Source organism: Molossus molossus, unplaced genomic scaffold, assembly GCF_014108415.1.
Source record: "Molossus molossus isolate mMolMol1 unplaced genomic scaffold, mMolMol1.p scaffold_m16_p_21, whole genome shotgun sequence".
Taxonomy (NCBI): domain Eukaryota; kingdom Metazoa; phylum Chordata; class Mammalia; order Chiroptera; family Molossidae; genus Molossus; species Molossus molossus.
In genome coordinates, this window is record NW_023425357.1 from 21,845,730 (window position 1) to 21,860,160 (window position 14,431).

At 48.4% G+C, this 14,431-nt stretch overlaps 1 protein-coding gene across 1 annotated transcript in view; it reads right to left on the reverse strand.

Annotated features, from left to right (window-relative positions):
• Window positions 1-14,431, reverse strand: part of ATP2C2 (ATPase secretory pathway Ca2+ transporting 2) — a 69,715-nt gene that overhangs the window by 24,317 nt on the left and 30,967 nt on the right. The window contains exons 5-9 of the mRNA XM_036274470.1: window positions 13,684-13,719; window positions 13,518-13,579; window positions 10,597-10,705; window positions 758-907; window positions 601-669 (exon numbers count right to left, since the gene is read on the reverse strand). Coding sequence (XP_036130363.1) covers window positions 601-669; window positions 758-907; window positions 10,597-10,705; window positions 13,518-13,579; window positions 13,684-13,719 — 426 coding nt within the window. The remainder of the gene's footprint in view (window positions 1-600; window positions 670-757; window positions 908-10,596; window positions 10,706-13,517; window positions 13,580-13,683; window positions 13,720-14,431) is intronic.

A 14,431-nucleotide genomic window follows, 5' to 3' on the forward strand; every position in this document is an offset into this window, starting at 1 on the left:
TGAAAGGATAGGAACAGCGGGTGTGTTAGATGACACCCCAGCAGCACCCCACAGCTTCTGCCTGGCTCATTTGCATTTTGAGCCGTGACCATTACACAGGGGTACACGTATATAAAAAGTCATTGATCTCTACGTTTACTACCTGTGTACCTTACTGTAAATTATAGCTTGACAAAAATCCTAATGCCTTAAAGCACAAATTAATTTTTAAGAAGTCAACTCACATTAACCACACGATCCTCATCCTTTTTTTTTTTTTTAAATCCTCACCCGAGGACATTTTTCCATTTTTTGTTCCAATAGAGCGGGAGGGAGAGAGAGGAAGAGAGAGAGAGAGAGAAACATTGACGTGAAAGGGACACATTGAGTGGCTGCCACCCACATGACCCAACCAGGGCCGGGGACAAACTGCAACCAAGGTATGTGCCCTTAGCGGGAGCCGAACCCGGGTCTCTCTGGACCGCAGGCTGATGCTCTAACTGCTGAGCCAAACAAGCCAGGGCCGATCCTCATTCTTAATGGGTGGGCAGGGTTGTGTCACCAGCCGAGAATATCTCGAACCCAGCCTACAAGAAAACCAAAGCCCCCAGCTGCCCTTACCTCTTCAGCCCGCATCATCTTGAACACTTCTCCGAACTGAGAATGCTCCCCTGTTCCGATCACAACTCCCTGTGTTCAGGAGGGAGAAGTGTGAGCTCTACGGCTGGAAGCCTGCTGGGGATCGAAGCCAAGGCCCCCATGGCGCCCCAGGGCTTACCTGTGCGTTCCCATACTGAACCAGGGTCCCCATGAAGACAATGTTTCTCAGACTGGTGAGGTCCCCCTCGCCTGTCAACTGCATGTCCGTCTTACTGCATGGCTCAGCTTCTCCCGTGAAACTGGACTCATCTACCTGGAAGTCTGTGACCTAGGGGAGCAAAGGGCAAGGCAGTGGGATCTCCCTGTCACAGTGTACAGCTTAGGCTCTGACCACTGAGCCACACCGGCCAGGGCTGTGAACTGTTTAATTTTTTTTTTTTTTTTTTTTTTAATCCTCACCCGAGGATATTTTTCCATTTTTTGTACAGATTGAGTGGGAGGGAGGGAGAGGAAGGGAGAGACAGACAGAAACATCGACGTGAAGGGACACATCGAGTGGCTGCCATCCGCACGACCAACCAGGGCCGGGGACAAACTGCAACCGAAGTACGTGCCCTTAGCGGGAACCGAACCCGGGTCTCTCCAGACCGCAGGCCGACGCTCTAACCGCTGAGCCAAACTGGCCAGGGCTGAACTGTTTAATTTTTTATTTTTTTTTATTATTATTTTTTTTTATCCTCACCTGAGGACACTTTTTCATTCTTTGTTCAGATAGAGTAGGAGGGAGAGAGAGAGAAACATCGATGTGAAAGGGACACATCGAGTGGCTGCCACCCGCACGACCAACCAGGGCTGGGGACAAACTGCAACTGAGGTACGTGCCCTTAGCGGGAACTGAACCCGGGTCTCTCCGGACCGCAGGCGGACGCTCTAACCGCTGAGCCAAACCGGCCAGGGCCTGTGAACTGTTTTAAAAGCACAGAACGACATCTAACACCTTAAAGTCAACAGACAACATGGAATGCCTCGAAATCAGGGGACAAAAATCAGAACATGGCCCTGGCTGGTTTGGCTCAGCGGTTAGAGCGTCGGCCTGCAGTCCAGAGAGACCCGGGTTCGGTTCCCGCTAAGGGCACGTACCTCGGTTGCAGTTTGTCCCTGGCCCTGGTTGGTCATGTGGGTGGCAGCCACTCGATGTGTCCCTTTCACATCGATGTTTCTCTCTCTTGCTCTCTTCCTCTCTCTCCCTCCCACTCTATCTGAACAAAAAATGGAAAAAAAAAAAGTCCTTGGGTGAGGATAAAAAAAAAAAATTCAGAACATGACCTCGGATGCCTAGAGAATCGGAAAAGCTTTGAACGTGTAGTCCCTCTCAAAAAACATGCAAGTCTTATACCTTCATAGAATATTTTAAATTTGAATACAATGTTTAAAAAAACCCAAAAAACCTCAGGTAATGATAAATTTAGAATATACCTTTCAAAGTACCCGTGCCTTTCACCTAACATTCCACGTGCTGCCCACCTTGGAGAATGCCCGTATCGTCTGTGTGGTTTAGGCATCACTGAGTCAGGTTATTCAGTGACAGCCTAAGGTTATATCAACACCAGAAACATGGAGACACACACACACACTCCATAAAAGGAGGAGAAACGTGCTAACATTTCTGTAACACCTACTATGTACCCAGCCCGGCACTGAGCATGCCACAAAGCTTCTCTCATAATCCTCACACCCACCATGAAAGATGCTGCTATTTTCTCCATTTTACATATAGGGAAACTGAGGCACAGTGAGTAACTTGCTCAAGGTTATACAGCTACTTAGTGGCAGAGCAGAGGTTTAACCAAAGCTCTGCTCCCCAAAAGAGCACCTTCAGCCATCTTCCAAAGTGACTCCAGACTCAGTAGGTATCATTGAAGAGGTGAGTCTCCTGTGGCCAGAGCGGTAACAGGTACTTTGGAGGACACAAGGGGTCTAGGGTGGGCCCGACCCCTCAGGACCGTGTTATCACAGCATGTAAGATCAACTCAGAGAGAGAAGCCATCTTCCTGCAAACTCACAAGAGAACCATTACCGTTTCTCAAATAGGAGCCTGGGAGTTGTTGATTTCACATTTTTAGAATTCCATAACGATTTTTAAAAAACATGCCCACTACCATGGGATTCCAGGTCCCAAGATGGCAGGGGCTACCACTTGCCTATGTAATGACCGTCTCCCCGTTCCTCCCTAACAGAAGCCCCATGGTGTTGGGAGTAGTGACGCGTCCCACCATACAATCCTATTTCCCAGCCTCCCTTGCTTCTCCTAGGGTCTCCACAGTAAGACAACAAGAAGGAGTCACCATAGTCCTGGGGAAAATCTCTGAAAGCACCTGAGTTGACAGGCCCCTTTTGCCCTTCTTACCTTCCTCGTTCTCCCTGCCTAGCCACGGTCATCATGGCTGGAGTTGCAGAAGCCATCTGACAAGCATCAAAGGGAAGGCAGGGTGGTGGGCTGGGGGAGCCCCGGTCCTTCGATCCATGGTGGAGCCACCATGTTAGCCCTGGACAGTCCACTTTGGGACTCACATGATGTGAGAGAGGAAGAAACCCCTGGCAAACTGGAGCCAATAAACCCATTTATCTTAATCTATTACCAGTCAAACACAACTACCTCATGGGGGCAGCTCCTAACCCACAATGAAAGGGAAAAATAGGAGAACTGAGTCACCCAGTGTCACAGGCTGCTGACTCAGAGACCCTGGGCAGCAGACATTGGTACCACGTCCTGGAGGCAAACAGCCATTTCCTTCCCAGGAAGCACAGTCTAATGGGAAATAACAATAGTCTGAATAAATTGTACTTGATTTGAAAGTGTGGCTTAGGTTTACAGTTGTATGTAAGTTTGAAATACATGGAAATTGCACCTAACGTTATGCTTGTTCACATTTAAGTAACACTGTGATAAAAATAAGTCAACGCGGGGAAGAGAACCCCTCTAGTAACGGAGTGTGACAGATGTAATTAGAACAATCTGACGTTCTCATCTGTCTGATCTGCAGCAGCAGGTTGGGGAGTGGGAAACGGGAGGGGGAGTGGCTGGTGGGGGCAGGGGAGGGGATGAGCTGGAAGAGAAGGAATGTTTCTAGGAGGATCTGGGATTTGAAATGGACCTTGCAGGATGAGCAGGCATTTGGTGAGGGAATCAGGCAGGCTCTCTAGGGAGGGAAAAGAGGCAATTTGGGCCATTGATGGTGGGAGAACATGGCAATCACACACTTGATCAAAACAACTGGGAGATGGGGGAGACGAAGAAAAGCACGCCACCAGCTCTGAAAGGACAGACAGAAGCTGGAGCGTTGGTACCAGTTCACCCTCCTTGGAGTACAGGTTGCTGGGAGTGGGCAGAGGCGGGCGCTGTCTCGGGTGCTGAAGCCAGAGCAGGAAGGAGATATGCCCCCGCCCTCAGGGAGCACCGACAAGCAGACAGGACTCAAACATGACAGGAGGGCACAGGCAGGAAGTGTGGTCCACCTGGGGACACGTGTGAGGACCAGCTTGACTGAAGCAGAGCACTTGTGAACGGTGTGGTTGGAACCCAACTGCATTTGGCCTTCATGAAGAAATTGGGATACTGCCTTGTAAGTAATGAGGAACAAGGAAAAGTCTTGAGCTGGGAAGGGAAGGATGTGGGTCAGATATGGAAAAGGTAGGTCAGTTTCATTGGGAAGGAAAGCCCACAGTCAAAGACATACATCCCAAGTGAGGCAGAGGGAGGTCTCATGGCTGGAAGAGCCAGACAGAAAGGAGGAGGAGAGAATTACCAGCGACTGGAACTAACTAGACCTCTGGAAGCAGGCAGAGGTCGCAGAGGTTTATCGCCGCATCTATTGCACAGAACATTTTAAAAATATGCATGTTTGACGCTGATGATATTTCATTCAGGTCTACTTGGGACTGACAGGAGTCTAACAGGTCAGAGCTGAGTAAACACCTCAACCCTCGGAGGCAAGTCCTGAGCCTTAACTCTGCCTCAGATTTATCTGCTGTTTGTTTGTTTTTTAACTCCAGTCTTTACACTTTAAAAGTCTATTTGAATGCTCTGACTGCATGTCCAAAAGTCCCTATATCTCCATTCTGTTTCCCAATGGACCCCGGAGGGTTAGGGACTTTTTAAGAGGTTTTTTTTTGTTTTTTGTTTTTAAATCATAATTGTACTTGTGACAATAATTTGGGAAACTTTAGTTTTTCCACTTGTAAAATGAATGAATGGGGGGTTAGAATATCATTTTCCCAATTGCATTTTGCAAGACTCTCATTTGCAGGAAGTTAATTGGTGCTCTATGGAGAAAGGGTTCCATGGTGAAAAAAGTTTGGGAAATGGGTTGAATCAATGAACTGGTTTTCTTTACCACAGGATTTCTCAGAGCCTTTAGTATGTAAATAAGTGTTGTCTCTCCAAGTGGGGGCTGCAGTTCTTAAAATACCTCATGGAGCAAAAGTTGGGAGAGAGGCCACTAAGTCATTTCTTCCGGTGCTAACTCCTCTAAGCCCACCAAGAACACATAAACAAAACTCAGTTTAATTCTGGCTCTTGTATTAAAGATAAACTAAATGAAATATGACCTGCTTGCCTTGTTTCTTAGTTGGTCAATTCAACAAGACTTCAGTGGATGCCTAGTAAATGCCCAAAGAATTTTAAAAAAAATAAATTTTCTTTATTGATTTTAGAGAGAGAGGAAGGGACAGGGAGAGAGAGATAGAAACATTGAGGAGAGAGAACATTGATTGGCTGCCTCCCGCATGCCCCCACCAGGGATCAGGCCCAGAACCTGAGCATGTGCGGTGACCTCTTGGTGCCTGGGTCACTGCTCAACCACTGAGCCACGCCAGTCGGTAAATACCCAAATAATTTTAAGTCAGTCTCTGCTTCAAGATCTTTGGAGAAAAAGACCCTTGCAGGTGAAACAAATAGAGGGTACTAAATAAGATGGTGCTAAATTAGAGTACAACAGAAAATTCAGAGAAGAAATAATACTGCTGATATAATAATAATTAACATCTGCTGAGTTTGCATTCTCTCATGAAACCTTCACAGTTATCCCATGGAAAAGACTGCTCTGATTCCCATTTTGCAGATGAGAAAACCGAGGCCCTAAGAGCTTAAGAAACTTGCCAAGGCCCAAAGGCTCGGGCGTGTCAAAGATGGATCCTGGTGCATTCTCGGAAGCGGTCTGGGTTGGGGAAGGGGACCGAGCCAGGTCGTGAATGGTCAGACACGGAGTCTGGTCTCGATGCCTGTGCAGCAGGGAGCCACTGCAGGTTCCGGGCAGTAAGAGGCCCACTGGGAAGAGCCTGGGAAGAGGCCCCTACGAGGGCTGGGCTGAATGGATGAGATGGGAGAGATTCAGCTGGAGTGACAGCACCCGCAGCCAAAGCATGAGGATCTTTCACAGAAAGAACTGCTATTGCCCTGGCCAGTTTGGCTCAGCGGTTGGAGCACTGGCCTGAAGGCCAAAGAGTCATGGGTTTGATTCCGGCCAAGGGCATGTACCTCGGTTGTGGTTCGTCCCCAGCCCTGGTCAGGATCGTGCAGAAGGCAACCAATCAATATGTCTTTCTCACGTTGATATTTCTCTCTCTCTCCCTCTCTCCCTGCCTCCCTCCCACTCTACCTGAAGATAAATGGAAAAATATCCTCAGGTGAGGATTAAAAAACAAATAAAACAAACAAACAAACAAGAACTGCTATTAACTGGCAACACAGTGAAAACATCCCTCAGCCAGGTGATCCAAGTCAGTATCAGCAGTGATAAGCCACGGTGACAGCATGCACCCTTGTCATGATGTGATGTAAAGGGCACTACACCTCTATGGTCTTCTTCCCCCGAACCCATAACCTCAGTCTAACTGTAAACAAACAAACAAACAAAAATCAGACAAATAGCAGTTGCAGGGTAGTCTACAAAACACCTGACTGGCACTTCTCAAAATTGTCAAGGTCATCAAAAACAAGGCTGAGAAACTGTCACAGCCCCTTAGGGAGACCTGAGAAGTCACTGTAATGCGGAATCCTGGGACAGAAAAAGGACATTAGGGAAAACTGCAGAAATTTGAAAAAAGTGTGAACCCCACATACTTAAATATATCATATAATAAATAATATTAATTATTAATAAAATAACCATATTAATGGTTAGTAATCATTATTGATAACACTAATGCATCATTATTGGTTCATTAATGGTAAGAAACGTGCCATACTAATATATGATGTTAACAACCGGAAACTGGGTGTGGAAATACGCGAATCTTCTACACTAACTTCTTAAATTTTCTGCATTACTTTTCTGAAAATTAAAACTAAAGTCTATTTTTCTTAAAATGAGGAAAAGAAGAGAGAGATGAGACAAAGGTGACTTCCTTCAAGACAGCTAGCCAGAGAAGCAGAAAATGGGAGGGGGGAGTTGGGCAGAGAAGAGAATGCATGAGGGGGAGGTGAGTTTGGAGACGCTGGACTTGAGGTGGGTGTCTGTCCATCCATCTCCTACTACAGGCCAGGCATTCTTCTGGGCACTGGAATCCAGTGGTGAACAATACAGACAGACTCCCTGTCTTCATGGAGCTTATACCCCAGGTTGGGGGTGGGGGGGAGCAGTGGCTATAGACACAAAAGTAAATGAACATTAGAATAGATACCAGGGTAGCAGGGCATAGGGGAGGCCCCTTAGGAGAGCTTAGAGGTCAGGGAAGGCCAGGTACAGGGTGAGGAGAGGACAGAGAGCTGAGACCTCAGGAATGAGAAGGGCCAAGTCACGATGGCGGGAGTGGGTTTCAAGTGGCAGAAACAGCCCTAGTGCATGGGACCTCTGCATGGAGACACACCACAGGCAGTTAAAAGCTGCAATGCACCTGGCTTCTAGGTCTGTTAGACATGCAGCTTGGGCTTCCTCTGTCTAAAATATCTGATTTGTGTCCATTCTAGGTTGGCTCAAAAGCCACTGCCTCCAGGAAGCCCTCGGTGACTGCATTAGGCCAGGCAAGTCTGTTCTGGTTGGGAAATCCAGAATTTGCTGTCCTTTTCCCTCAAGTTCCCCCAGCAGTCACTGAACAGTCACCTGTCATGAGTAGATGTGGTTTGTCTGTCTGCTGTCAGTCTGGACGATAAACCCATGAGCACAGGGATCAGGTCTATTTTCTCCACTCAGTACCCTGTCTCCTCAGCACTCTGTACAGCTCCTGCACATAGCAGGTGCTCAAGAAATATTCGTTGAGAACCACACAATACCAGTGGCCACCAAGGGGGTGGCTCAGCCTGAAGACAGGGAACAAGAGCTCCAGGCTGAGGGCTCAGGAGCTTCCTGTCACTTCCTGCTCAGGTGCAGACAGAGGCTCTTCCCTGGCAGGTGCTCCTACCCCCGAGACAAAGCATTACGGGGAGCCCTAACAAACCCCATTCAATTCCCTTTTCATTTCGAAATGGGAAGAATAAAGAAAGAGCAGCGGCCCAGCTCTGCTGGCTGACTAGCTGCCCCGGTCGGCCCTTCCCAGGGGCCTCGGCCTTTGTTTTAACCGTGGGAAGAAAAAATAATGTCCTGTGACCCCCCACTATGCCAAAAGGGCTAGCATTTGGGTTGCTTATTTTAGGAACATTCTTGAACCTGCTGTTTCCTGGCTTCAAAATATATATAAGCTCTCCTGGATCTCAGAGCTTAAATGCTGATAAAACTATTGCACTGTGAATAAACAAAGTTTTGATTGTCCAATGGGGTTGCAAAATACCAAAAAGGACATCCGTAGAGTGCTCGCAGCCAGTCACTGGTTAAACCCTTGTGGTGACAGCAACCAGGTACAATTTGATTCATAAAGCAGGGCAGGAAGAAAACCAGTTAAGTTGTAAAGATATTATTTGGAGTTTAAAAAAATTATTTCAGCCCTGGCCGGTGTGGCTCAGTTGGTTGGGCATCATCCCATACACCAAGAGGTTGCTGGTTCGATTCCCAGTCAAGGCACATGCCCAGGTTGCGGGCTTAATCCCCAGTGTAGGAGGCTTGCAGGAGGAGGCCAATCGATGGTTGGCTCTCACATCGATGTTTCTCTCTTCTCTCTTCCTCTCTCTCTAAAAATCAACAAACTATTTAAAAAAAAAAATTGTTTCAAAGAACTGTTGCAGAGACCAGTAATGATAAACAACAAAATCAGTAGCTAATACTCGGTCACTGCTAACCCACATCAGGCATCGTGCCGAACATGCTGCAGGTCTCAGCTGGTTTCTTCTTCGCGATAACCCTGCACTATCCCCTTTGATAGACGAGGAAACCACGGCTCAGGGCAGCCAATCCCTCCCTCAAAGTCACACGCTGGGAGGTGCTGGGTGGGGATTTGAAACCCAGGCCCTCTGACTTCCAACACGTGCCCATCACTCACTGGTGCCAGGCACCATTCTGAGCACTTCGTATCTATGAAATCGTTTAATCCTTACAACCACCATTTGTACATTTTCACCCCCCCTGTATTTTACAGATGAGGAACCTGAGGCACAGAGAGGTTAAGTAACTTGCTGCAGGTCACACAGCTTGTGAATGATAGGCGCCAGGTTCAAACCCAGGCTAACACCCAGCCTCAGGGCACTAACCACTTAGGGTACTGCCTCTCCACAGCACCTGTGGCGGTGTCCTCCTTATCCGCTGGGCTGCCCAGATCAGGACCAACCCTGAACCTCTGGGATCCTCACGATGGAGGCAGAGCAATGTCAGACTGGCTTCCCCAGCCTTCTCTGGGGACAGCGGTTCCTCCAGTGGGGTCCAAGTGCCCCAGGCTGCATCCTGAATGCTGGCACAGGGAGGGGCAGATAGTAGGGACTCCATCCTGGCGGGAAGGAGCACCAGCATGAGCCTGAAGGACAATGCCCCCACGCTGCCCTGCCTGGAGATCCGAAAATCAGGGCAGAGGGGTGGGAGAGCCTGCCTGCCCCCCCCCCCCCGGCCCCTGCCTCAGCTTCAAGCCTGGCCAGAATGGTAAACGCAGGGCCCTGGGGTTGGCTCCTGGCCTCTTCTCCTCTCTGCATGCCCTGCCCTCCTTGCACCCTTTAACAACATGCTATTAACCATACAGTCCCTGAAAAAATAAATAAATCAGGCAGATAACCTGTGCTTCATCCTTTATCACTAAAAGCTTTGAACAATGCCCGGCCGGTGTGGCTCAGTCGTTGGGCGCTGTCCCATGCACCAAGAGGTCACTGGTTCGATTCCCGGTCAGGGCACATGCCAGGGTTTCGGGCTCGATCCCCAACCGGGGGTGTGCAGGAGGCAGCCAATCCATGTTGCTATTTCTCTCTCGTCCATGTTCCTATTTCTCTCTCCCTCTCCCTTCCTCTCTCTCTAAAATAAATAGAAACATAGTTAAAAGAAAAAAAGCTTTGAACAATTCTTAAGTATTCTTGGAAAGAATCAAAACCGATTACTCCCATCAACAGATCCCGGTGAACTTGACTGAACCTTTGCTGGGGTTATCTCAGAGCCTCGGGTATTGTTCCGTGACGCTGTGGCACCCTGGCACCCACAAGAGTTGGGAAAACAGCTTGCCCGCGCCCCATGTCCCCAAACGGAGCAGCTGTAAAAGCAGGTGCTACGTTTCAAGTCTTTGCTGGTTCTGGCTCCCTTCTCAGCCCCAAGCTGCTCGATACCGCTTATTTCGGACTTCAGCACAGCTGTCTCTAGGAGGAACGCTTGCCTCATTCCGTAGCCCCACACTGGTTCAATCTGCGGCTGAGGTCTGCGTTACACTAGCGGGTGGCACGACCAACAACGGTTAGGCTGGTAGTTACATTAATTTATGAAATACAATTTGAGGAGCTCTGAGCTTAAAAGGAGCTTGTTTGCTGACTCCCTGACTTCTTTGTTGCATGTGGATGTGTGTGCACAGGTGTGTGTGTGTGTGTGTGTGTGTGTGTGTGTGTGTGAATGAGAGAGTGCCTGACTCCAATAAGCTAAGTGTCTGCATATCCCATGGACCAGGGTCTGGGGACCCCCTTACCTCAGTGAGACGAATGTCTGCGGGGATCCGGTCTCCCATCGAGAGAGACACGATGTCTCCGGGAACCAGGTCTCGTGCCAACAGATGCTGGAGTTTTCCATCTCTTATGCTGCATTTGAAACGGTAAAAAGCAAAAGCACCCACATTGACATCCCATTTTTATGCACTCTGATACATTTGAACAAAGATGACAGAAACACACTTTTCTCTTTCAGTTATAGACAAACCTTTGTGCCTTTGTGGTATTACTATTTTTAAAATCCATATATCTTTCAAGAGCTTTGGGCAACGTGTGTGGTTTCTGGGAGACCCTGGTCCTCATCTGAAAAGTGGGGCTTTCACTGTTGACCCTGCCGAGAAAAGGCTGGGCCACAAGGCCTCCAGAAACCTCTGCGGGTTTAGGTCAGTGGTTGTAAAGCTTCTTTAATGGAACCAGTAGCTTGTATCTTCAGAGAAGACACCACTGCGTTGTGAAGAGCCCGTCTTGAGAACTCAGGGATGGCAGAGCCTCGTTGGTGCTGGGAGGAGCATCTTCAGCATCCAAGAAGCCCAGGATCACCTTGCCACAGGGCCATGACCATTCCCCTTGGCCATCAACCTTTAGACAACAGACGTGCTCCTGTGCACAGGCCCAGCTGGGATCCCACCCCACACCGCCCCTGGATGCTGCAGTGGCCTCCCAGCTGGCCTCCTGCCTCCCCTCTGGCCTCCTTCAATTCTGCACACAGCAGACAGCTCTTCAAACACAAATCAGACCAGAACTCCCTCTTGCTTCCAACCCTCCAACAGCTTTCCGATGACCTTGGAATCAAACCCAAAAGCCCTGCTACGGCCCTCTTGACCTGGACCTGCCCCTTCCTCACTGCTGCTGCTCCTTCCTCACATCAGCCGGCCCCTCTTCCTTGGTAACAGAATTCAATCTTGTTCAGGTATCCACCCTTTCCCCCACAACTGTGTACTCTCGGGACGGGCCCTGAATGGCTGAGATCATTGAAGTGATCCCACCTCCTACCCACAATTGGCTTAGGCACAGGTACATTCTGTAAGACTGGCCTATGAGACATGAGTAGACATTTGATGGGGCTCACGTATCTGTAAATACACACACACAGCCTTCTGTTTGACCTTTCATGTTTGCTTGTGATTGCTGGAGCTGTGGCAGCCACCTTGGGACCATGATGGGAACTGACTAGAGAACAAAGTCAACAAGCTGAAGATGGCAGAGTAAAGAAACAAAAAGACCAGATCCTTGGTGCCATCTTGAATTGATTAACCTCACTGTCCCCCACCCCCATCCCTTCCCATAAGTCAACACAATCTCCTTGTAGTTTGTGTAGCTGAGTTTTCTGTTCTTTGTAGCCAGCAGTACCTATCCGATTACGCCTGCTGTTCCCTCAAGTCTTCCCATGGCTGGCTCCTTCTCTTTCTCAGGCCTCAACTTAAATGTCAGATCAGGGTGGCCTGATAGCCAGCTATTTAAAGTTGTCCCCATTCCTCCACCAGTCACTATTGAATCTGTGGGTTTTGTTTGTTTTGATTTCTGTGTGGCTTTGGATGTTAGGGGGTCTTTTGGGCTTCAATGCAGCTGCTGCATTTCAAAATCTTGTTCACCGATGACAACCCCAGCACTATTTCTCCCAGCACACAGTAGGTGCTCAATAAATAGTTAACGACTGCACAAGGATGGAGGGAATGCAGGAAGAGTCTGCAGGAAGGTGTTTCTCCTAATCTGTGAAACAGGCCTTGGAGAATCAGAGCGCGAGGCTGTGTATCTGCAATGTTCTTTCAACTCTACTGGGCTGCCTGCCACCGCTGTTCTTGAAAATAAAATGCCTTTTAGAAGCAAAACTTCTGAGGACATCAATAATGTATCTATTCATCTAAAAGGCCAAGACTTGATATTTAAACTTAAGATTGGATCATCAAACCACATAAATCATTTACGCTTCCCTTTGCTTATAAGATCATGGCACACATCACACACCTGGATTTCTGACAGCCTTGCTCCTCCCATTATTAAGCCCAGATATGTTTACTGCCCCGATGACCTTTCTAGAATCGACTGATCCTCTCTTGTGGCTCCTCATTATCCTTTTTGTCTCTATTTTGGTATTCACTATTCTCTGCCTGTCACTCACACACTCTCACACACACACACACACACCATTCTCTGCCTATGTTACACACACATATGCACACATGCATGCCTGCTGATTCCTTGCGCGGGGGGTCTCTTTCTATCTGCCACTCTGTGGCTCAATGGTGCCAACACATACCCGAATATATGCTAAGGTTCTCTCCCAAGAATTATCCTTCAGAAAATAGTTACCGTACGTTGGAGTCCTTCCAAAGCACCTCAGATCATGCGATGCTTATAATTATGTTCATTTGAGCAGCTGTGCATGTTTGGGAAAGACACAGGACCATGACCCTGACATGACTGCCACCTGTCCTGGCAGGGATGAGGTGGCAAACTCTGACCTTCTCTGAAATCATTTCATTTTTACAAGAGGAGTCCATGTACGGATTGACAGCATACTAAACATGAAATGAAGAAAAAGCCAGGCCTACAACAGGCCCCTTCCGTGTCTGCTGGCGCCCTCTGCCGAGGGCAGTGGGCTTTTCAAGCGCTCCCGGCCTGAGCTGTCCAGAGCGGTGGCTACTCACCCCAAATGGCTGTTTTAAAGTCAAATGAAATTAAGATGAAGGGTTCCATTCCTCAGTTGCCCCGGCCACATTTGGACGACAAGCCCAAGGACACAAGTAATACATCGGCAGGATGGAGGCCAGGCCAGAACCTCAGTAGGCCATGGTTCTCCTGTATCACGCTACAAAGGATACAAATGCCAAATTGCCCAACGCACTACTGGCCCACTGGCTCCTCTGCGGGACCAGAAAGTCCCAGACGGCCTCTGACTTACCAGTTACATTCAGGAGGGACCAGCTTGGTCAGCTCTTCCAGAGACTTCTCCGACCTGTACTCCTGGCAGGAAGCACATCAAACATGCTGTTAAAAAGTGGGAATTCCACCAAGTCCCTGCCATGCCAGGGTCACCCCAACCGGGACCTCAAGAAATAAGTACACACCTGGATGAAGGCGACACTGACCACGATCACCACGGCCTGGGGAGGAAATGGGAGGGGCGTTAACACCCGGCTGCTCAGCCAGTGGGTGAGTCCATGGGAGGGAAGGAGGGGGGCACTGTCTTTCAAAATAGATAGAGTCCCCCTTTTTCTTGCAAAATAAGTGTATGGTGCAGAAACTTAGAAAAGAGATAAGCAAGCAAGCAAGCAAGAAAGAAAGAAAGAGAGAGAAAGGAAGAAAGGAAGAAAGAAAGAAAGAAAAAAGTAATCACCGCAAATCCCACCACCAGAAGTTGGGTTTGGGGGTAGTAGCCCTCCAGATTTTTCTGCACAGACACCCCTTTAACACGGGATCCTATAGTCCAGAGACACTTTCCCAGACTGCCTTTTCACTCAACAACATATTGTAAACACCACTCCACATCAGATGATGCGGATCTCACCTCGGCCCGTTGACCAGAAGCAGCAGGTTTCATTATGTAGAAAGAGTCCATTTTTGTATTTTAAAAGAGCACTTGACAGATAGAAGGAAACCAGAATGATATCCATCAGAAGGCGTTTGGTAGAAGCCAGCCATGAGAGGTCACATATTGTGTGATTCTGTTTATATAAAATATCCAGAACTGGCAAATCCAGAGACAGAGAGCAGAGAGGTTGTTGGGAGCGGAGGAGCGGGGTGGGGAGCGACTGTTCAATGACTGTGGGGTTTCCTTTTAGGGCAACGAAAACATTTTAGAACTAAGAAGAGGCG